This window comes from Nothobranchius furzeri, chromosome 2 (genome assembly GCF_043380555.1).
Source record: "Nothobranchius furzeri strain GRZ-AD chromosome 2, NfurGRZ-RIMD1, whole genome shotgun sequence".
Taxonomy (NCBI): domain Eukaryota; kingdom Metazoa; phylum Chordata; class Actinopteri; order Cyprinodontiformes; family Nothobranchiidae; genus Nothobranchius; species Nothobranchius furzeri.
In genome coordinates, this window is record NC_091742.1 from 3,138,954 (window position 1) to 3,161,905 (window position 22,952).

Consider the following 22,952-nt stretch of genomic DNA (forward strand, 5'->3'; position numbering starts at 1 on the left):
TCATAAAATGAGCTAAAATACTCTGATGGTTCGATCATACTCAGACATACATGCACATCGAGTTGGAATTCTTTGAATTCATAATTGAGTGCATATGCTTGAACCCTCATTTACACCTAATACTTTGTCATAAATCAGTAATACAACAACTGACTTAATGTAGCACAACTCCAACCAGGTGCGCACTGAACACTACTTGGACTTGTCTCACAGTCACCAGAAATAAAAAAAGAGGTTTGGCACTTGGCAAAAGTCAGCTAATATACAAACAACACTCATGGCACTGTTAGAAAAATCCATGCTCCATCCAGTTTTTGGGACATCAGCGCTTTGATAAAGGGAATGTCTCGAATTTTAGCACCTTTCCAAACACGTTAAGAAGTCCCTCTTTTGCTCTGATCTCTCCCGGAGAATTCAGCAGCTATAGTTATCTTGAAAAGCTTCAGGACAAACTTAAATAAAAACTTGAGCTTGAAGTGATTTCCCTCTGTCTTTTGTCAGTAAGTCGAGAGTCCTTCCAGTTCCTCTAAATGCCGTGAATGGCAAAGCTGACTGCATCGAGTTTTCTTTGGACAATTTTTGCCAAAAATCTGTTTCATTTTTGGCTCCATCGTCTGAAAGGTCCTCAAGGATGGACCAGCCAGCTGTTGGCGTCCTCTACATCCGAGTCCAGCTCCTCGTCTTCTTCCAGAGGTTTCGGGGTTCGGAGGGAAAGTTCATGCAGGAAGGCAGGAGAGTAGGCGGGAACCTGGGGGATGGACTTGAGTCCAATCTTTTTCTTCATGAGGTGGAACTGGTCCCGGATGAAGTTGTAGAACTCGTACTCGTAGCGCATTCGATGGTAGAGCACCTGAAGAGCCTCCAAAGATGGCGTGTGTTTACGGACCGTGCCCGTCAAGTTCCCCACTTTCTTGTATTCTTAAGTAAAAACAGCAGAAATGAAGAGGTTAGTCAAATATGGAGGCTTAGAGTGTGAATTTAACCAATACACTTGCAGTGATCTCTATAGGAATAAATGCCTTGTAAGTCATACTCAGGGGAAAAAATAGCCCAGAAGCGCCTAGTTCAGCACAGAGAATTCAGCTGGAGAAAAATGTAGCTTCAGATGGCCAAATTTTGGAGTCTTCCTGATATTTGGACACCTTGCCTCGGATTGGCTAACATTAACACAACTCTACCACCGACTCCATTTGCTTTGCAACATTGATGTTTTATCTCCATAAATAACCACAGACGTAATATAATATAATTCTGATGTAGCACTGCCCATTCCTCTTATTTGACTAAATGAAGCAAATAGGTGGTTCCCATACCCGCCACGTTAGTCCTATCACATGTCTCGTCCTGCCCAGACAATCCAAAATAGGGAAAAGAGGTGGGGGTGAGGCTGGGACTATGACAGTGGGAGCAAATGAACCAATATAGCTACTAGCTAATTGAGCTAACTCAAAAGACTAAGGTGGAGCTCCGGGGCAGCCGACCCGCGTGGCTGCCTGGCGGCTGTAGTCATGTTGGTCACCTGTGGAGCTCTAATTTGGATTGTTAAAATACAAGCAGAGCTTCAGGCCACTGCGATCAGAGCTGGACGCTCTGGCTGCTTACGTCAGCTCATGCTCCGCCACATGTTGGAGATCAGCGGGACATTAGCTACATGCTAACCAAAGCTAATGTAGTTTTTCCGGGTGCGTTTAGCAAGAAAAACACAGTTGAGCGACTCCAAAGTGAAGGCCCCTCCAGCCAGGAGCGTCGACCGCTCCCGGCTTCGGCCAACACACACACACAAAAAAAAAAAAAAAACGCCTTGAGTTCTGCTGTGTGGTGGAGTTGCTAATGCTAATGGTTAGCTTCTGATAGCCGAAACGTTCTCTGCCGATTCCAGGACGCTAAACCAACAATGGCTTTCCATGTCGCGAGTCAAGATGGATGAGTCCATGAATGTTAAGCGGCAGTGTGACGTAGATCTGTCAGGCTGGTCTACTTTTTATCATGTGTCCTAATCAAAAGTCAAATATTTTCATTTAATCATTGAAAATGAGGAACAATTATTGATATTATTTTTGTTTTCTTTAAAAAAAAATCTCATGTCCCATCTATCAAGCGCTGTTCACACACCGGGGCTCTTATAGATGTCGAGTACTCCAGAGAAGTAATGAGGTAGGAGCCTCTCCAGCATGAGCAGAACATCTTCCAGCTCCTCCAAGACACCAACGAGGAGGTAGTTATCCAGAACATTCTGTTTGGCCCGTTCCAAAGCCCAAACACCAGGCTCTCTATGAGAAAACAAATCAGAAACATGAACCCTCTCCACAGAAGAAAACACTTTAGAACAACCTGACCTACCTGCACTGAGGATGCTGTCCACAGAAGTAGGGAATGATGTAGAAAACTCGAGGGTTGGAGCACTCTGGGTAATTCTCTAAAATGCACACATTTATATCCTGAAAGTAGACGAAACACACAAAACATGTTTTATTTTAGTGTGTATTTGATGCCTACTCTGTTGATGAGATCTCTAACTAAAGACAATGACAGAGTAAAACCATTAGAGGGGGCTCTAAGCTTACATCTGAAGGTGCTCTCAGTTCAACAATAACACAAAGACATTGACTCTGTAGTTGTATTTGGTTTCGTATATTCATCGTAACACAAAATAGTACATTTGTGAATGGTCACGTTCTTTTTATAGCATTTAAAAAGTAGAAATTTGAGACTTCTGGCCCCTTGTGGTTGTGATAATTACTTTTCATGAGTGTGTGATAATTTCCTCATAGCATAGCCTAACCCACGTGCAAAGTTTAATATTTCATGTGCTCATCTGATTACACCAAAATGCATTGAATCATTTCAAAGGTTATTAAATCTAGCAACATCATTAATTTTAATAATTTGGACTTTGCTAACAGCTGACCAATCAGAGGAGACTTTGCCCTTTCAGTGCACAGAAATAGAACAAAGTATTAAAGTGATTTAATATGTAAAATAATTAAATATAGCATCAAAGCTCTTGCATAAATGTAAAACTTCAGTTTATGTGCTCTTTGAAGCTGCTATTACAGCTTTTGGCCACACGGGGGCAGCAGAACAGAGCCTCAAACATTTAAAAGGGACATCGCTGAGTTTTCTTGTTCAATTGTTGTTACAAGTGTAAATTACTATTTATATAACCCTAAATGAAATATGTTGACGTCAGTAGGTATTTAATAATAACATTTCCACAGAGGTTCTGCCTCTGTGGAAATGTTTATTGTTGATATATTGATTGTTTATGTTAAAATTTTAACATTAACCATCATAAAATTGACTGTCAAAGGAAAACACTGATGTGGCTTGTATAAAAACAATTTTTTGTCTAGCTTTGTTCCTGTGTGTTTCCACAACATTACCAACAGACGACAAAACACCAGCATCTGTAAACGACCAGAACTAATTCATGATGTCTAGATTCACTTCTATGATGACTAAATAGGTCTTCTGTTAATATTACAATACACTTAAATTCATACAAGTTTCACAATTCATGTTCCCCGCATGCCTAGATCTCATGTGTTTATGATTCAGTCATAACTTCATGTCTTTTTCAAAATTAGATGATCTAAAAATGAGCGTGAAGCATAACGGGAAATCCATGCTGAATCTCATTCTGAAAAATAGGATTCAAAGTACTTTACAAGCAATTTAGAAAGTGAATTTTTAGCAACAATTTTTGTTATTAAACTTGCAACAAGCTGCTTTCCAACGTATTCCCCTTTCAGAGATGATGTATGGTTTTTCAGAAATCCGTAAAAGTGATTATCTTATCATGTACTGTGATAAAATGTAAACAATACGTCGCTCTTCTTTTTCTTTTTTTTTGCTAAGCACGCCCCCTGCTCCGCAGAGCTCTGTGCAACAGGAAACTGAGCGCAGACCAGAACTAACCAATAGCGTTAGACTACCGCTTATGGGCTTCAAATTTAAGGAGTATCTCAGCTGATGCAGAGTTGATGAACTTTTCACGGACAAGAAAGTCTCTAAAATATAAATATATGAGAACACAACATGACAAGAGAATAATACTCGCAAAGCAACGTGCTTTAGCTGTTTGTCGGCTACAGAATCACATAAATAAACGGAAAAGTGAAGTTGCAATCTTAAACAAACAAAGCAACAGATTTTTTGTGTGATATGCTTGTCAGCCACTAGATGGTGCCATTGCATAAGAGAAATACTCTGGAAAGAAGCTTTAATTTTAATACTATTTTTTGCAACACGCAGCACTTAAGAATGGACATTTTTAAATCATTAATATTATTATTTTGTAGTAAAAACCGTTACAGGAAAAAAATACATGAAAATAGAAACCATTGTGTTTTCCATGTGGTTTAGGAGCTCTTTCAGCCTGTTACACTTTTTCCATGAAGTAAATTTAAATGATAGTTTGTTTTCCCTTTTTATTGCTTCATGCACAGGGCTTTAAGTGTGTATAAGTCTGAAGAAGCCTGTCCATTGGAATTTGGAAATAATCTCTAAGTTAAATGCACACAGAATCAGAAAAACAGTACGGCCACAGACGCAAATTGGAAAATGCAAAACAATCCCTTCAGCATTAAAATCAAAACTTCTACAGGATTTCCAATTTGTTTAATAAACTCTGGAAAAAGCTTGAATTTTCTGATTAAGATATCAAATCCTAAGCTATCTTGTCTGAATGTGGGAGCCATTAAATAACAGCAGGTGGAAAAAAATGAGCAAAGATTAAAAACATGCAGGGGTGAAGCGGTCCAACCGCTAACTGCCGTGGAACCAGCAGTCAAATCCATGTGTGGTGACGTAAGTCTCATGCATGGAAATGAGTCCTGGGTAACAAAACACACACACTGAATCACACGCACGAACGCACACACACACACACACACACACACACACACACACACACACACACACACACACACGCACGCACGCACGCACGCACGCACGCACGCTCGCACACACACACACACACACACACACACACACACACACACACACACACACACACACACACACACACACACACACACACACAGCAGCGGTGGGCTATGTGGATGGGACAAATACCGATGTCAGGACACAGAATTGATGGCAAACTGAAAACATAATGATGACGTAAAGGCTTTCACATTTCTCCCCCGTTGTTTCATAAACCAGAGAGGTGTGTCAGAGCCAGCACCGAGGGCAACACCGTCAATCACACAGATGAAGCCGAATTAAGAAGGACCAGAAGTCTGGACGTTCCCAGAAGCAAACACTCCTCCTACCAAGCATGGAGCAAACACCAGACCAGGAGGCTTTGGCTAAAATTTTAATGCAGGACTTTTTAAAGTGGCAGAACAACCTTCAAACAGCCAGAAGTAAAAGCCCAAATCCATTGGACTTGAAGAAGAAAGATCATGGATGTAGGATAGTAACAAATTTGAGAGGAAGGAGGAGGCCATTTACTCCCTTTAATGTCAAAAGGGGAACGTGAGATTACAGATAATTAATTTCAGAGAACAGAGACAGCATTTATCATTTCTGATCATCAAACACCTTTTATAATATCTGGAGATTATTGTCACACCTCCTTCTTTGTCCTTTTTCTAATAATTCACACTGCACCAATATTTATTTCTGAGTGAAATAAAGTTGGATTAAAATACAAAGCAGCTAATCCAGAACGGGTGAGATGGCTGAGGGTTTGTACACAGAGTTAGATAAATGCTCTGCTTATTCCTTCTTTTCTTCTCTTCTTTGATTTAGCAACCAGCTGAGAAGTGACACGTTTATGCATTAAAGGAAACAAGCTGCAGATATAAACCCTGTATTCCCTCACCCAACCTCAGAAAAAGTTCAGCTTTGGGAGTTAGGGGTACTTCCTGTTCTCACTTTTATCTTTCTTGTTTTTCAACCGAGATTACCTCACTGGGACATGACACGTCTTCTCTCAGGGACGGATTGAAACAAAGATACTAAAGAAAAACAGGTTCATGGTTAATTTAAAACTTATGAGTGATTTCATTAACTCATCATTTTTAACCAGTATTTTGAGGTTTACCAAAGATGAAATCAAGTCAAGAAAAACATATGCTCTAAAACACACACACACACACACACACACACACACACACACACACACACACTTGCATGAATGTATGCCCGTAAGCATGCACACACACACACACACACACACACACACACACACACACGCATGCATGCAAGCACACACATGTACACGCTCCCTTCACTCTGGAGTCGCTCAACCGTGTTTTTCTTGTTATGATGCTCCCGCTCACACATACATGAAACAACAAGACAAAAAGGAGAGCTAAAATTACAACAAAAAAAAAAGTTAAAACAGGCAGTTACATGTGCTACATTTTCCACCAGGACGGCCCTCAAACATCGTCTCATTTCTATGCACCAGTTACACACGTGGGCAGAAAACGCGTACTCTTTAGAAAATCTCATTAGTATATTCAGGAGAGCTCCTGTGTTCACGCTCAGACTCGTTGTCTCGATTCTCACTGTGGATTAGATTAAGTGGGAAATCACATTAACTCTAACAAAATAAGCCCAATCTCAATCAATCAATCAATCAATCAATCAATCAATCAATCAATCAAAGCTTTATTTATAAAGCACCTTCTGCAACCCTGTCAGGAAGCCCAAAGCGCTGAAAGTCTCTACAAAAGTCTCCCACTGCAAAGCATGGGAAGTGGGCATGAAACTTTTAGAAACTTTTCCCATGAGGCTGTTCACCTCAGCTTCTTTTGTATTAACTTTAAAAAGTCTGCAGAAATGATTAAATCAAACTGGACCACATTATTTGGACCATAAACTAAATTTAGCAACACCTTCTTTGCTCCCAGTTGATCAGAAACTAGCATCTGAACATGAAAGGAGAAAAACACAGAAACTCAAATCAAATAATGAAGTTAACAAGTAATTTTCCCTTTTGCACATGGAAACATATTTGAAAAGACATAAAATGTCATTAAAAACATGAACACATTTAAATTGTTTTACTAAAGAGGGTTGCAATTACTAGTTTTGCCACATGAGAGCAGCATAAACAGGTACTAAATATTTGCAATGAAGCTTTTAGTTCAACGAGCCAGCATTAACATTTAAACACACAACTGTAGTATTTAGTTCAAATACTTTCCGGTTCTGTTTTTCATTACAGAACTAAGCATCTGGATCTAAAAACACGAGGAGTTTGTCTGCTGCCCGTAGCTTTCATGTTCAGAAGCATGTGTCATTTGGCTTACGGTCAGAGTTTGACAGCTTGTCGGTTTTCTGTCATCGTGGTAATCTCACTTGACTAGACCAGTATTTCTGAATAACCAGAACTAGTCCTTGACGCCTGGATTAACTTCACTGGTTGTTATGATTGTGGTAACCCTAACCCTCGCCCTAATCCTAATGGCATAGAAACGGATAATGAGATTATTTTTTTTGAAAGAAAGAAGTTCATTTTACAACCTGTTCATCTTGTGTGTGTGTGTGTGTGTGTGTGTGTGTGTGTGCAACATGGATCCGAGTGACCACTGCTTGCCTGTGCTAAGTGTAGTGTATGTTGAACAGGGAGTGGAGGCTGATGAAAATCCCCGCCGACCACAGGAATGTCTCAGTGACTTGTGCATCAACTTCCTCCTGGCAGGCGAACTGACGGCGTTCTTTCATTGACACTTCTCAAAAACAGCCAGAGCTGCAGCAGAGTCATCGGGGATTCTTAATGCACACCAGTCAGGAGATTCAGCCGCCATGGGTTTGAACTCTGTTCACATGGCTGGGAAAAACAGTCCCAAGGACACAGAGGAAAGCCAACCTTGATCTTCAGAACCCCACCAAGACTGGATTCTAATGTTTACATCAACATGGAATCAAATAACATCAAATAAGTCAGGTTATGTCATTGAGTCAAGTTAACTACGCAGCTTATTTGCTAAAGCAGTAGCTCAAAGTCACGTTGAGGTGTTAAAAAGAGAAAACCTGACGATAAATAGCAGCAAAATAAATTACATCTTCAAGGAAGTCCTAGTAAAGCTGGTGAAAATGACAGTTATGCAAAAATGAAAGGATCTGGCAGAAAGGGTGACTAAACAATGGAGATCAAGCAAAATGTGACCTTTGTGAACTGAGGAGTTGGGGAAAAAAATGCTTTTTCTGCTTTAGGAGGGATTTTTGCCCTTCACTAAAATGAATCCAGCTGATACTGAAAACGTTATTTTACGATTGCAAAACAACAAAATAAGGACATAGGTGGTTTTAAATTGGTGGTAGCATGCATCTTGAAAAAGTTAGACACCACTATTTTACAGCATCATCATTTTCACAATTAAAATGACACGATATCCCAGCAGGAAGCGCACCAAGCTGCAGCACTACTGCTGCTGATATTGAGTTACAATTTGATGCAAAACAGATTATTTTAAAAGTGCAGAGCTGTGAAATTTCCAAGAGTTTGGTTTTTCTAGGTTAGCAGTAATCTACCGAGCTCTAGGCCCTTCCTGGGCTAGCCGTTAGTGTGCTAATCCATCTAGTAATCTAGATTTATTCAAAATGGAATAAAAATATTCAAAAAGTTGTGTTTTTTGCTGAGTTGTGGTAATTTAGGGCACTGTTGCTGATGTAGACGGGAAAATATCAAAATGTTTTACACACACACACACACACACACACACACACACACACACACACACACACACACACACACACACACACACACACACACACACACACACACACACACACACACACACACACACACACTCACACACACACACACACACACATGCACTCACACAGGTAAGTCAAACTACAACAACACAGCCTCCCCCTCCATCTCAACTGTAGCAAGAGGTCCCATGTGCTCTGCATACTTCAATAACTCAACTCACATGGTCCAAAACTGCAGAGAAGGCAGTGCAATGCTTAATTACACCCAGTCAGACTCCAGCCAGACTCAGATCTACAGTTTTTTACACTCTGAAACACACCCGCTCCACAGCAATGAGAAATAACATGAGCTCACACACAGATGATTGTTTTAAATCCATCTAATCTATCTTCTGCAGGATTGAAAGTTTTTCATATTTGAAAACATTTAAACCGGCATTGAAACCATTATCTTATTGCAAACTTTAACTTATTCTTCGATGTTCTCCCTTAAAATGACACATGAAAGAGTTTTAACTGCATGCAATGTCAAATTTAAGACTTCTTTTATGATGGTGCTGCAGGAACAAACGTGTGTCATGTGGTAAATCAGGTCTGTAATTGGAATTATAACTAGACTTAAGCATTGGGCTGACATTAGGCTGCCTACAATTTCACATCGACCCTTTGGTGACAAAACATGTGGCACATTTTCAAAGAACACCCCCCTGCATCAGATGCTTATTTACTTTGCCAGAACATCTTGTGTTGCTACGCCTCGCTGCGTGCACGGCGGTGGCAGCAATGCCTGCAAATGATGCTGCAACACAGCTGAAAACGAGTTGACTCATCACTACTTAAAGGAGCATAATGGAAGTTTGACAGCCAAAACATGTATAGAAATAATAAATGTCTTCTTCTTCATACATTCTCCTGCAATGCCCTGGTCCTGTAGAATGAGCCCTGGCATTTTTACTGTGATTGCCTGTTTTTCTGTAAAATCACAGAAAAAGAGAGATGCTCGGGTCGAGCAGGCTGCTTCATGCACGTTCACGCTCGGGCATAGCCCGTAGCATTTGCTATCAGTAGCTTTAGCAGCAGAGAGAGAGGCAGTGCCACTTTGTCGCTGTTCCTAACGCCTAGTGACAAAGCTAGCTACATTTCTGAGGACCCTTAGCTACTTTCTGTAGAACTTTCTTCTAGATATTTCCTGCAAATTAGCAACAAAATAGCCATTTTCGCTCCAAACCGTTCTTTGGTTTGACATTGTTTCAGCTATCATCAAGGATATAAATGTTACAGATACGACTAATGTTACTGGTGTAAGATGTCGGACTCTCGTGCTGAAGACCCAGGTTCGATTCTGGATGTGAACATAGTTTATTTAGAGTTTCTTTTTTACATTAATGGTATATTTTTTTACAGTAAGATGCCCAAATTTGTTATTTGAGACTCGCCGAATGGCATTGAATTCACAGATAAAAAAGATGTGGGTTCAACTTTCATTTTGGAACAATTTTTCAAGCAAGGGAAGGGAATGATCTGAGCATGCAGGAGGACTGACCCATCATAAACCTTTGTCGGCTGTGCTGAGGAGAAAGGTACAGAACCACATTATTTAATTAATTAGCTGCACGTTCTCCTGTCCTCTGTCCTCCAGGCCCCACACACACACACACACACACACACACACACACACACACACACACACACACACACACACACACACACACACACACACACACACACACACACACACACACACACACAAACACACACACACACACACAAACACACACACACAGGACTGTCTCAGCTGTTATTTTTGTTAAGGAGTGTGCACGTACAGCATGCGCGCCTCATGCACGAGCCTACTATTGAAGCTGCCGTTACGCTTTTGGCCTGAGGGGGCAATCATGAGCATAAAAATTCAAAAGTCTGTAAAGTCCCTTTAACTGTGCTTAAAAAAACTTTTCTGGAAGTAAACTTCCTGCTTCTGTAGCAAATGTTTAAAAATAATCTTTAGTGTACATTCAGTGTATAAACAGGCCACGCTGGAATAAGGTATTATTAATTTGTACTTTTCTGTTTGAACTTTATGCTAAGACGTCATCTGGCCTAAAAACAAAGGAAAGAAAAACACTAGATCTGAGTAAATATACGACTTAGGCATACCATAAGTGTGCAGCTACAGTTTGCCAAATGTTCTCAACGCTTTAGATTTCCAGACAATAAACATATTTAAAAGTGATTTGGCCAAAATCGATAAGAGAGGGGCACTGGGATGAAAGCAGATGGAGAAGAATAGTAACAGATTTAGCTTTTTAATATGGAAAAAACAACTTTAGAATTCTTAAAGAATACCTCAGGAATGAAACAATTATAATTAAACATGGTGTTGTAATTGTAGCTACTGTATGTTAGCTGTTAGCTCTTGTTATGTCTTATTGGAAAATTAAAGGTGTGGATCACTGAAAACCATTTTTTAAATCTTATTTCTGATTATAATCAGTCACTCTGAATTTGTCATGCAGGCTGAACATGAACATAGTCTCCTACACCCATCTCCTGCAGTAGCTACTGATAGAAAATAGATGGTGAAAATCTAGGCCTTTAAAAGCCCGGCAGATCTATGTCACACAGTCACTTAACATTCATGGATTCACCCATCTCGACTCACGACGGGGAAGGCTGTTGTAGTTAACCAATCTGAGGAGAGATGTCCAAATATCAGGAAATAAGACTCCAAAACCTGCCGTCTGAAGCTCAGTTGTGATGCATTCCTGGAAAGGGTGCACCAGATCTTTTTCCCCAGAGTATGACTCTATAGGCATTCATACCTACTGGAGACCACTGCACATGTGTTGATTAAATGAGTGATCCACACCTTTAACGTAAGGGATGATTCCCCTAGAACAAATGTAATGTTTTGGATTAGGAATACAGTATTGTTTTATGTTTAAGGGTTTTTGATGCTTTTGATGTTTGATTCATTTTATTTTCTGTTTTTAAATGGCGTCTTCTCTGGATGGACCCCATGAGTCGTAGAGCTTTGTGACATGAAGTCAAAAATATACTACTACTGCTACTGCTACTAATACTGCTGCACTAACAACTCACCAAATATCGCTCATCATCCTTCATCCCTGGAGTTCGTATCAGGTGGTTCTGCTCCCCCCTCCAGTCTCCGAAGCGACGAAAGAAATAATTGGAGAGGAACCGGTTAATGGGGTCTCGGATGATGTTGATGTAAACAGGCTCCTCTATTCTGAACCTGATTAAAAAAATAGCAAAATGATGTTTGAAACTATTTAAGCCAATAAACATTAAGAAAGTTTTATGGAGTATTTAGCACCATCAAACCTGGTGAAGTTCAGGAAGTGAACATGTCTTGTGTAGAGGAAGGGTTGTGGGATTTTACTGATATTCTTCATCAGATCCACCTGCAAAAAGGACATTCTTGTTATTTTTGTCTTGAGCATTTAAAACCCAGTCAAGTTACAAAGACTCTAATCAACAGTAAAAAAAAAAAAAAAAAAACAGCAGACATTGCTCTCTGCAGCTGTCTGAAAACTCAGCAGCTGGGCAACACGCCTTCATTTCTGACCAATCAGAGCAACCAGAGCCTTTCAGCGGTCTGGTCTTCAGAGACAAAGCACGTTAAGGACTATATAGCAAAGCCACATGCATCCAGAGACTAAATGTTTAACACTTTTTTTATGGTGTGGAGCTTTCTTTCTTTTGTAAAATGTTTTAGTGAATATTACAGCCATTAGTTGAAAAGTACAAACATACTAAAGAACAAAATGCAACTATTCAAAAGCTTCCTCCTCTAGAAGATGAAAAATGTAAAAGAAAAAAAGGTAAAACTGTACAACTAAAGTGGCTTCCGTCAAAACTAAAAGAATAATCCCATCTGTTCATGAAGAATTAATGACATTAAACCAATTTGGATTATTTGATCTTAAACAGTTTTACAGTTTGGCTGTTAGTTTAGATCTGATGTGATTCGCTGTGACACATTCAAATAATTTCCATTTCTCATCCCAATAAAACAGTGCATACTTCTATCTCAATATGCATTCACGTTTATTTTTATATGGTTTTATTTATATTTACAAGTACATTTAAAGCTGTAACTTAAGTTTTTCTTTCTTCCCCTGCAGAAGAAGAAAGTATCATTTCTGTAGCGCCTCTCAAGATAAAAATCACGAGGCGCTTCACAAAAACAAAAAATGTAAAAATATAAAAAAGCATTTAGAAAATGTTTAAAAATATATTTAAAATGTGCAAAAATAGACAATTGGGATTTAAAAGAAAAAGTGTAAAGAAAGAGAGAGAGTGAATAGGAAAGAGGGAAATCAGTGGATCCTGAGGAAGGTGGAATAGGTGAGGAGAGCAGAATAAAGAGAGAGTGGTGAAGAAGGTCATACAAAAGCCAGCTTGAACAAGTGAGTCTTCAGCTGCTTTTTAAAGGAGACCACTGAGTCCACTGATCTCAGGCTCAGGGGGAGAGAGTTCCAGAGTCTGGGGGCCACAGCAGCAAATGATCTGTCACCTTTGGTCTTTAGCCTTGTGCTGCACAACCAGTAGGCTTTGATCACTGGACCTCAGGGACCTGCTGGGGTGTAGGGACTAAGAAGATCGCCAATGTAAGATGGTGCTTGTCCATGTAAGGCCCTGTAGACCAGAACCAGAATCTTGAAATGAACCCTGAAGTTGACTGGCAGCCAGTGAAGCTGGAGGAGAAGCTGGGAGATGTGGGTGTGTTTGGAGGACTTGGTCAGAAGCTGAGCACCGGCATTCTGAACTACCTGTAGACGGTTCAGGGAGGTTCTGCTCAGACACGTGAAAAGAGAGTTACAGTAGTCTAAGCGTGAGGAGATGAAGGTGTGGAGAACTGTCTCAAGTTCAGAGCGGGACAGAATGGGACTCAGCTTAGCAATGTTCCTGAGATGGAAGAAGGAAGAGCGAACAAGAGAACTGACATGAGAATCCAGGGTGAGAGCTGGGTCAAAGGTCACGCCAAGATTCCTGACGGAAGGTTTGGTGTGGGAAGCAAGCTGACCAAGAGAGTCTCTGACTTTGGGAACCAGCTTGTCTGGGGCACAGATGAGGATCTCAGTCTTATCTTCATTCAGCTGTAGAAAGCTCCCAGCCATCCAGGTTTTGATAGAGTCTAAGCAGGTGTGTAACAGCTGCAGCTTAGACATCTCATGGGGCTTAAAGGAGATGTACAGTTGGATGTCATCTGCATAAAGATGGTAGGAGATTCCTTTAAAGGAGCTCAGGATGTGCTGAAGAGGAAGCAGATAGAGGAGGAAGAGCAGAGGCCCCAGCACAGAACCTTGTGGGACACCGTGGGTAAGAGAGGTGATGGAGGACCTAAACTTGGAGACGGCCACAGAAAAGGAGCGCTCAGAGAGATAAGAGGAGAACCACTCCAGAGCAGATCCTGATAGGCCGACCCAGTCTCTGAGCCTCTCCAGTAGCAGGTGATGGTCAACAGTGTCAAAGGCTGCAGTCAGGTCCAGCAGGACCAGAACAGAACAGTCCCCTGCATCACTGTGAGTCAGAAGGTCATTAGAGACCCTAAGAAGAGCTGTTTCAGTAGAATGAGCTCTACAAAAACCTGACTGGACGCTATCATAGATGCTATGTTCATCAAGAGCAGCTGAGAGTTGTTTAGCCGCAACCTTTTCCAAGATCTTGGAGATGAACGGAAGTTTAGAGATGAGTCTGAAGCTGCTATGGAGAGAGGGGTCGAGACTCGTTTTTTAAAGAAGCAAACAGCTTCCTAAAGGGTTTCCAGGTCTGCATGGAGAAACATGTGACAACTGGCCAAAACACACCACATTCAGTCATCTTTGACTGAGAGCCATGCAGCTGAATTCATTCCGCACTTAAAATGCTTCCATATTGGAAGAATGTAACATAATATATGAAGCCAATTTTGACCCTGCACAGAGTTTAAAAAGGAATAAAAAAAAAACAAATGTGTGCAGGTCAGCTGATGAACTCAGACCTCAAGGTCACTCTGACAGCAGTGCAGGACAATAAAACTGAGTATTCTTAGAACATGTCATGACTAAATATCAGGCTGTTAGGACCTTTTATCACTCAGACTCAATTACTGAGCATAAGGAAATTGCAACACACACTTTATTCAGGGACATTTTCTTAAAGAATGCCACAAAATATTATTGAAAAAAAAATCATGTGACTTAATGGATTATTTAAAGGCCATTTTTGATATATTTAAAATATCAGTTATATGTACAGTATGTATACTAATAAAGATATAATACCTAGTATTTTGTCAGATTTTTATTAAACATAAGGAATGTTAGCTCATTTACTAATTGCATTTTAAATGGGACTCGATAAAAACAACTAATCCAATTAATTAGATATTTATGTTTACATATACATATACTGTATATATATATATATATATATATATATATATATATATATATATATATATATATATATATGTAAATACATATATGTACATATATATGTGTGTGTATATATATACATATATAAATATATGTATATATATACATATATACACACACACACACACACACACACACACACACATATATATATATATATATATATATATATATATATATATATGTGTGTGTGTGTGTGTGTGTGTGTGTGTGTGTGTGTGTGTGTGTGTGTGTGTGTAAATAACTATCTGTATAAATATATATATTTACATATATATACATATTTATATACCGGTATGTAAATGGTTGGTCTGAAAGGGCAACAGACGCAAAAGAAAATAACACAGAATATAACAAAGGTATGAAGGAAATGTCTGCACATCCTGTGTAAAAGCAGAGTTTATGAGCAGCATCTATATGGTTCAGAAGGACATCAAACATGGATGTTAGTTTCCCAGCAAATTAATTTGTATTGAACAATTTCTCATAAAATCTCCCAAAACTCCTGAATCAAGTCATTTTTTCTTCTGCAGTCTGATACAAATCTGAGACAAAGTGTTTTCTGTTTCTGCAGATGGAAGAGCTGGAGCTCAGAGGTGTAAAATGCAAGAAACAAACAAAAAATAACAATGCCACTACTTGTCCTCCAACGATTCTTCCTTGGAGAATTAAAATATTAATAGCTGGAAGAAAAACGTTCAAAGCAGGCCATGAAGTCACCATTTATCCCAAGTCTCTGTCATGCAAAAGAAATTGAATCAATAAAACAAAGATACATTAAAAATGAAAGAGTAATTTCTCCTATTTTACAAGACAACGGCTCCAGTTTCTGATGTTGGAGTTCACACTGCTGCAGCTGAAGTGTTATGCGTCCCTGGTTGGAGGCTGCAGCATCAACTCAATCCCACCAACAAATCCAGATTAACGGCTCAGCCACAGAGCTAAGAGGCAGGGGTGATCCATGATGTGATCATGATGGAATCAGAAATGATCACACAGGAAAGTCAGTTTCAGGCAGTTTCTCTGGTTCAGCATGCTGAAGAGATACTAAATGTAGGAAGGGGTGAAAGATGCATGGAATAGGCACAAAACACACAATTATGCCTTTCTATGCACACAAACTGGTGCAAAGTTTAAAGGGAACATGCGGAAAGGGAAAAGATGCTGGCCATGCTCATTCTTTAGAATATGCATTAAATGAGTGGATTCTTAATTTTGTGGAATGAAAGAAATATTTGCAACCATTCGACGTAAAATAAAATTAGCTTATTTTTCAATCACTAAATCAAGTTGCGAGGGCTAAAACAAATATGAACTTTGAGTTAAGATAGAAGATACTCGAGTGCAGGGATCTGCATGCAACCTGTGACTCTGGGGCCACATGTGACACCTGAGGAGGCTCTTTGCAACCTTGGCCTAAAAGTAACAGGACTTCTAAATGTACGAAATTCAGTGAGGCAGATATGCAAGCAACAGCAGTATTTGACAATGGGCTAAATAATCATGGAACTCATTTATAAAACTTTACATAGAATCTTCAATAAAGCTCAGCAAAAAAAATAAAAAATATATATATATATATACAAAAATGCTAATACATATTCCACCATATAGTACTATGTGTATGCGCAGCTGCACACAGTTCCTGCTTCACACCTATCTTAGAGATGTGTTCAGGTGTTTTGGATCACCCATTTTCTGTCATAAATGGTCATTGCAAAAACCTTTGTGAATAACTTGCAAATAAATAAGCTAGAATTTTACGAGTAACCATGAAGAAGCACAGACAATGATTTTATTGCCTTAGAGTGGTGCAGTGGCAATGCAGCCGTGTCTGGTGGAGCCATGGAGCAATCGCAGAGGACATAAAAATGGGCTAAAATAACAAAAAAAAAAGCACAGAAAAAGATGAAGTCAGATGGAGGCAATGATGAAGATGGCAATAACCATTAATGCCCTCCAAAATGGCTGCATTATGGTGTAACATGAAGAAGGAGCCATTTCTACCCTCTAACAACTGTTCCGTTTTGACACAGTGCCAGAGTGCATGAAACAGCCTCAAGGTCATGCATTCGCTTCTAAACTGTTTATGGTCCAGCAATGAAGACAGAAGAACAAAGAATGAACTCTTTTCTTTTAATTAATCAAAGAACTCTATTTTAATAAAGCTAATCCATCAAAGTGTTAGTCAATAATAAGATGTGACCGACCTGTGAAATTAAAATATTAATTACTTTATTATGATCTTAGAAATGAGAAGTACTGTGACTTCAACGATTCCAATAGGACTCATGTCACGTAGTGTTAAAAAGACATAACCCATTCTTTTAACTGATCCAATCAGAATCTTACAGATCTGACGGAGGCGTGCTTCTGACGGTGTTTGGTAATTTTCATTCGACAATAAACCATAACATCCGAGGTATAAAACTATGCCACGTCAGCTCTAACGCTAGTTCAAAGCGTTCCAGAGCAAGCATCGGAGTGGCCAATCCTAACCTTGTACTATTTAACCGAAAGAACCAACAACAAGCTGGAAATATCCAGTCGCTAAAACAACCAGTGGCAACAACAGCTCCTTTCAGAATAAAGCTCCACCGACCCAGGCTTGGGTCTGAACAGACGCCAGTAAAAGTGTTGTGTGCCGGAGGTAACTCAAGACGGGTCTGGTCGGAACCGTGGCTTCTTCTACAGCTCGGTTTGGGCCTCGGCATTCCTGATCTACCGAGGACTTCCACAAGGCAGGTAGACCCGACTTGATGGTGTCTCATGCTGTTTCTGAAACTAACCCAAGCTTATTTCAAAACATCTTCAGTTCCTGTCAGAACTAATCGCTTCTTCAGATTTGCTGGTTCTGATTTACATGACACGTCATCCATTCACCATCTCATCCATTTTTAGTCACACTATACATTTAGTTTTGAAGTCAGCCTAGTTTAATTTGTTAGTAATAAAATTCTTAACTTTTAAACTTGACTCTCTCTATTCTGTTGTGTCTGAGTGAATACATAACGGTTACATAATCTCTGCATTAAAAAGATCCCATCTTCTGATTTAAACAACCCGCGATTCGTAAGGTGGATTTCATATTTACTATGGAATCCCACGCCTTACGGCTTATTAAATAAAATGTAAGAACCTCTCAGTTTCCTTACAATGGTGCTCACGGATCACAGAGATATTCCAGATCTAGGCAGAACATTCAATGAAAACATTTGATTCAGTCTAAAGGGATTTTAGGTGGGAAATGAAATATTTTCCATCATATCAAACTCACACCTCCCCGTCTGTCCGCTAATTCCCACTGGAATGAGTCGGCTAAAGGAAACCTGACAGCGTAGCGATTCGCTGCAGTGCATCTCCGTCGCTAATAAGTCATTTCAATAGACTTATATTTTTTATTAATTCAGAGAATTAATGCACCAAAATGTAATTTAATAACCATAGTGTAATAGCAGCATATTTTTATTCAGATTATAAATATTGTCCTTCCATCTGTGTGTTCCAAAATCTGCTTACACCAGGGTTAGGGTTTGGATAAAGTTGCGCACATTTTCCCAAGATCTTTTTTCAGTAAATCCCAAAATTTGCGTAGAAAATGACATGCCAAATTTTCTGAATCAGTTTTATGACTAAGAAAGTTTTAAAAATGAGGCCCCAGGGGAGTATTTGACTGTTGGGATGATAAGCGACAGCAGCTAGGCTGATGATGATGATATGAAACAGGCGTCTGGGAATGACAGAGCGATCCAGAGAAAATAAACTACCGACCACTGCTACACAAGAAAACCGTCAACATCTCAATATAACGATTGATTCAGTAAATAAATGTTGTGCCACTCAAAATTTGTTGACTTTATTGACTCTTATAGCGTAGACAAAATATTTTTCTAAGAAAATACCTGAAGGGTGCAAATTGTTAATCTGTGTATACAATATGAAGAGAATTGCATGGTATGTGATAATAAAACAAAATTTGAACGATTCATTGATTAGCGGAGAAATTTGTCATGGCTTCCAGGAGAGGAGCAGCAGGATGTGCAGCTCAAATGAGCCAGAACGCTTTTATTGAAGCTAGAACAAAATCTACCAGCTTCAAGGAAGAAAACAGAAAAAAGTAAACCTGCGGTTGCTCCAGATGAGACAGACGCGATCCATTTAAGGAAACAAACAACTCCAAATAAAGGGAGAAAGCTTTACTTTATTTGTTTGTTTTATTTTTCTGTCAAGCCCTGTCTAGCATCTTCCTCTGCCATTATTCTGCCTTATCTTCACATTTTCAGTTATTCTTCAAAAGTAATCCAGTGCTGGCGACAATCAGCTCCATAGTGGCTCCATCTTGCTCTTATATGATCAGCTGTTCTGTCATAGCAACAGCTATTCACTTGTTTGTGTTCACAAGCCAGTTAATAAGAGGCCCCAGTCAGATTCACACCCTCCCACTTTTCTATAAACCCAGTAAATTTCCACTCACTCTATTTCCAGCCCCTATTGGTCTTCTCTAATATAAATATCATTAAGCACAGCAGAAACCATCTCACTACCATTTTATCCATCCATAAAACACCTAATGTAGTTAAATAAATAAACACTCTGCATTTCCTCCTTTTGTTCTAAACGTGAGAATTTTGACCCACCCCCTTGTCTGTCTGGCCACACCCCCCTCCTCTAATTTACCAGCCACAGGGAGAAAGTGAAGAATTCCAGACATACTTGCTCCACTGGCTGAGGTGGTGTCCTCGCAGGGCTCTAGGCGGAGGTCAATCTACAGAAAAATGTCAACAGCTCTTCTGGATTCAACTGCATTCAGCTCTGTTTAGTGATGAAAGGTAAATGTACGCCTCGATAATAAAAAAGGTTCTGAGAGAATCAATCTAAGTATTTTTAAATGTCTCTGCATTGCATACAAGTTGCATTTTAGAATAAATTAGGGGTGGAGATTTAACACGTTGATTATGATTAATTATTTAGTAATAATACTAATAAAAGTAAATTTTATTTGTAAGCATCTTTCAAGACTCAAGGACAAATACATCAGACATAAATACTATACTCAGTTAAAATCATGCATCAGACAATTCCAATAAAATCACACACACACACACACACACACACACACACACACACACACACACACACACACGCACACACACACACACACACACACACACACACACACACAAGTTCAATTGCAAGGATCAAAACAAAAAATCAAGAGTTTAAGAAACGTAACCATTCATCTCAGATAAATGAATCTAAACGAATCTAATTTATTACGTCCGGGAAGCACAAACAGGTAGATCATTAGCAGGTTCAAATCAATCATAATAATAAAACTGGAATTCAACTCAGACAAACAAATATAATGTATTACATCCAAAAACAACAGTGAGCATAGTTAGAACAATAAAGCCCTTGACCAGTACAATTTACTGAGATAAAAATACAGTGAACGATCATGCCGAATAAGCTTGTCTAAATAAATTAGTTTTAAGAAGCGATTTAAACATTTGAATCGAAGAAGTCGTGCGAACAGGCAGAGGAGTTCATTCCAAAGTTGTAGTGTGAGTGACCTGTGTCCCATTGTTGTTAAACAGATGGGAGGGATGACAAGAAGTTTGCCTGTTGAGAACCAAAACCTTCTTTTAGAGTGCTTTCATCATCTTTCCTCTTGTTAAAAGGGAGTTTTCCTCTCCACTGTCACTGCATGCTTGTGTGGCAGTGTGAGCGTCCTGTCACAGTGTCCCGATTGATCATGCACTCTCTGGCTACTTAGCCAATGGGATGTCCCTTTGGCTGTCTGGTAAGCGCGCTTGACTCTCACCCGGGAGTCTGGGGATCGAATCCCGCCCGGGCTCTCGTTTCTCCACCTTGCCACACTTGCTTAGTATGAGGATTGCGGAAAGGACTCTGACACTAGTCAGTGACTCGATGCAACCTGCTGGGTTCCTTACATAGAAAACTTTTTACTGATTGGCTTTAAGAATTGACCTGTATTAGAAAGTTTACTTTGTGAAGTGCCTTGAGATGACTCTTGTCGAGATTTGGTGCTATATAAATAAACTTGAATTGAACTTCAGGAAACTGCAAAAGTCACACATTGTGTCTATAAAGGAACAGGCTTGGTGACATTTGATCAAACAGCAATCTTTTTATGTCTAGGATAGGGCTGCTCGATTATGGCAAAAATAATAATCACGATTATGGTGACTGAAATTGAGATCACGATTATTTAGGACGATTTTTCTATTTATGTTGATTTTATTTGTTTTTATTCAGTCATAAAATTGCTCAAGACACAATCAGGACAAAAGTAAATAAGAAACAAGATGATCACTAAAATAACTCCTGATTCCCAGTATAAAAAGACCAATATACTTACAGCTCATAGTTTATGACCCAAGGGCTATAGACCTTGGTTTAACTTCTGTAAGTCTAACCAGTACAGACCCAAATACCAATATCTTGCAAATACTGACAGCAAGAATTATACAGTGGCATTTATAACAAATAAATGCAAATAAATTGATGTTCACAAAATGTTGCATAACATTTATTGAGTCGTGTCAAGGTGCTGTAGGAGAGTGCACTAGCACCGTGTCCTCAGAGAGATTATTTATTATTTATCAGCGTGAGGAAGTTATTTCTACCTTATTTATAAACTATTTAATTACAAGTCCATCAGTTAATGTAATAATTGTCTCAACCACAGCTGCACCCCCCACCCCCCAACCTGGTCTCACAGCAATCGGGGCAAGCTGCACGTATGTTTAGCGCGCCGCACGCGCACATTTAGCCGTTTTTATCGGCTCAGGAGTCCGCAGGTATGGCGTGTGTCACTCACCCTGGTTACTCCAACAGGGAGCCGACTCTGAGAGCCGTTTCTTTAGTGACTGACACATCACTACATCATTCCCTTTCCTAATGTCCTGAAGAACGGTCCGGAGCGCAGGCGGAGTGTTTAGCTAACCTGCAGGAAATGTCGACGACAGTTATCCAGAAAGTAGCTAAGGGTTACCAGAGATGTTTCTGAGATGTTCGCTAGGTACTTTTAAGATTTAAAAAGTCAAGAAGGGGGTCTGAGAAGCTGCTAGAAATAGCGTCAAAGTCGCCAAGTTGGCAACACTGTGGAGGAGCGCTTCATTTGTAACTCAGGGCAGCGCAAGTGGGAGGAGCAAATAATCGGCTTGTTTTGTTTTTTATAATCGTTCAAAACTCAGATCGTAATCGTGATTAAAATTCGATTAATTGAGCAGCCCTAGTCTAGGATGAAAAAAGATCAGATAAGTGTATCAACCCTAGTAAAGTTTCACAGAAGAGAAGAAGAAACAGAGAAGTATTAAAAAACAGGATTTATTTAAAAATGAAAGAAAGGTTGAGGGTGCGTCGAGAAGTTCCAGGCATTGCTAGATATTTTTAACAATTTGGGCATCATGCCAAGTCCCTACAACTTGGAAAACTAACTTTTGTCATGGTCTGCGTCTGCATTCCCCCCCTCATGTGTCTCCTTGTGTTCTCCATCCCCCTCTAAGTTCTCCTTTTGTGTCTCATAGCGCCCTCATGTGTCCTTTGTCTGCATCTCATTTATGTGTCTCTTTGTGTTCTTCATGCTCCTTGCAGAAAGACTTGTTTGCAGTCCCCCAGATCATTCCTCCCAAGTCCTGTGTTCATTCAGTCATCCCCAGCCCCTCCAGGTGTTCCTTCGCGTTCTGTGTCCATGTAGCTCCAGTCTTTTTGTCCCCAGCTCCCTCCTGGTTTTCTTCATGTCTCTTAGTCTCCCCACCTTAGTTTCTATAGGTCTTTTATTTCAGTTGTGTGTGTGTGGGTGTCCTT

At 39.7% G+C, this 22,952-nt stretch overlaps 1 protein-coding gene across 1 annotated transcript in view; it reads right to left on the reverse strand.

The window, feature by feature from the left end:
* Positions 1-476: 476 nt before the first annotated feature.
* The window catches only part of LOC107377561 (uronyl 2-sulfotransferase), an 85,856-nt gene continuing 63,380 nt past the window's right edge, over positions 477-22,952 (reverse strand). Inside the window, exons 4-8 of the mRNA XM_015947236.3 lie at positions 12,022-12,101; positions 11,779-11,932; positions 2,341-2,438; positions 2,113-2,270; positions 477-918 (exon numbers count right to left, since the gene is read on the reverse strand). Of these exons, the coding sequence (XP_015802722.3) occupies positions 626-918; positions 2,113-2,270; positions 2,341-2,438; positions 11,779-11,932; positions 12,022-12,101 (783 nt within the window). The 3' untranslated portion in view covers positions 477-625. The remainder of the gene's footprint in view (positions 919-2,112; positions 2,271-2,340; positions 2,439-11,778; positions 11,933-12,021; positions 12,102-22,952) is intronic.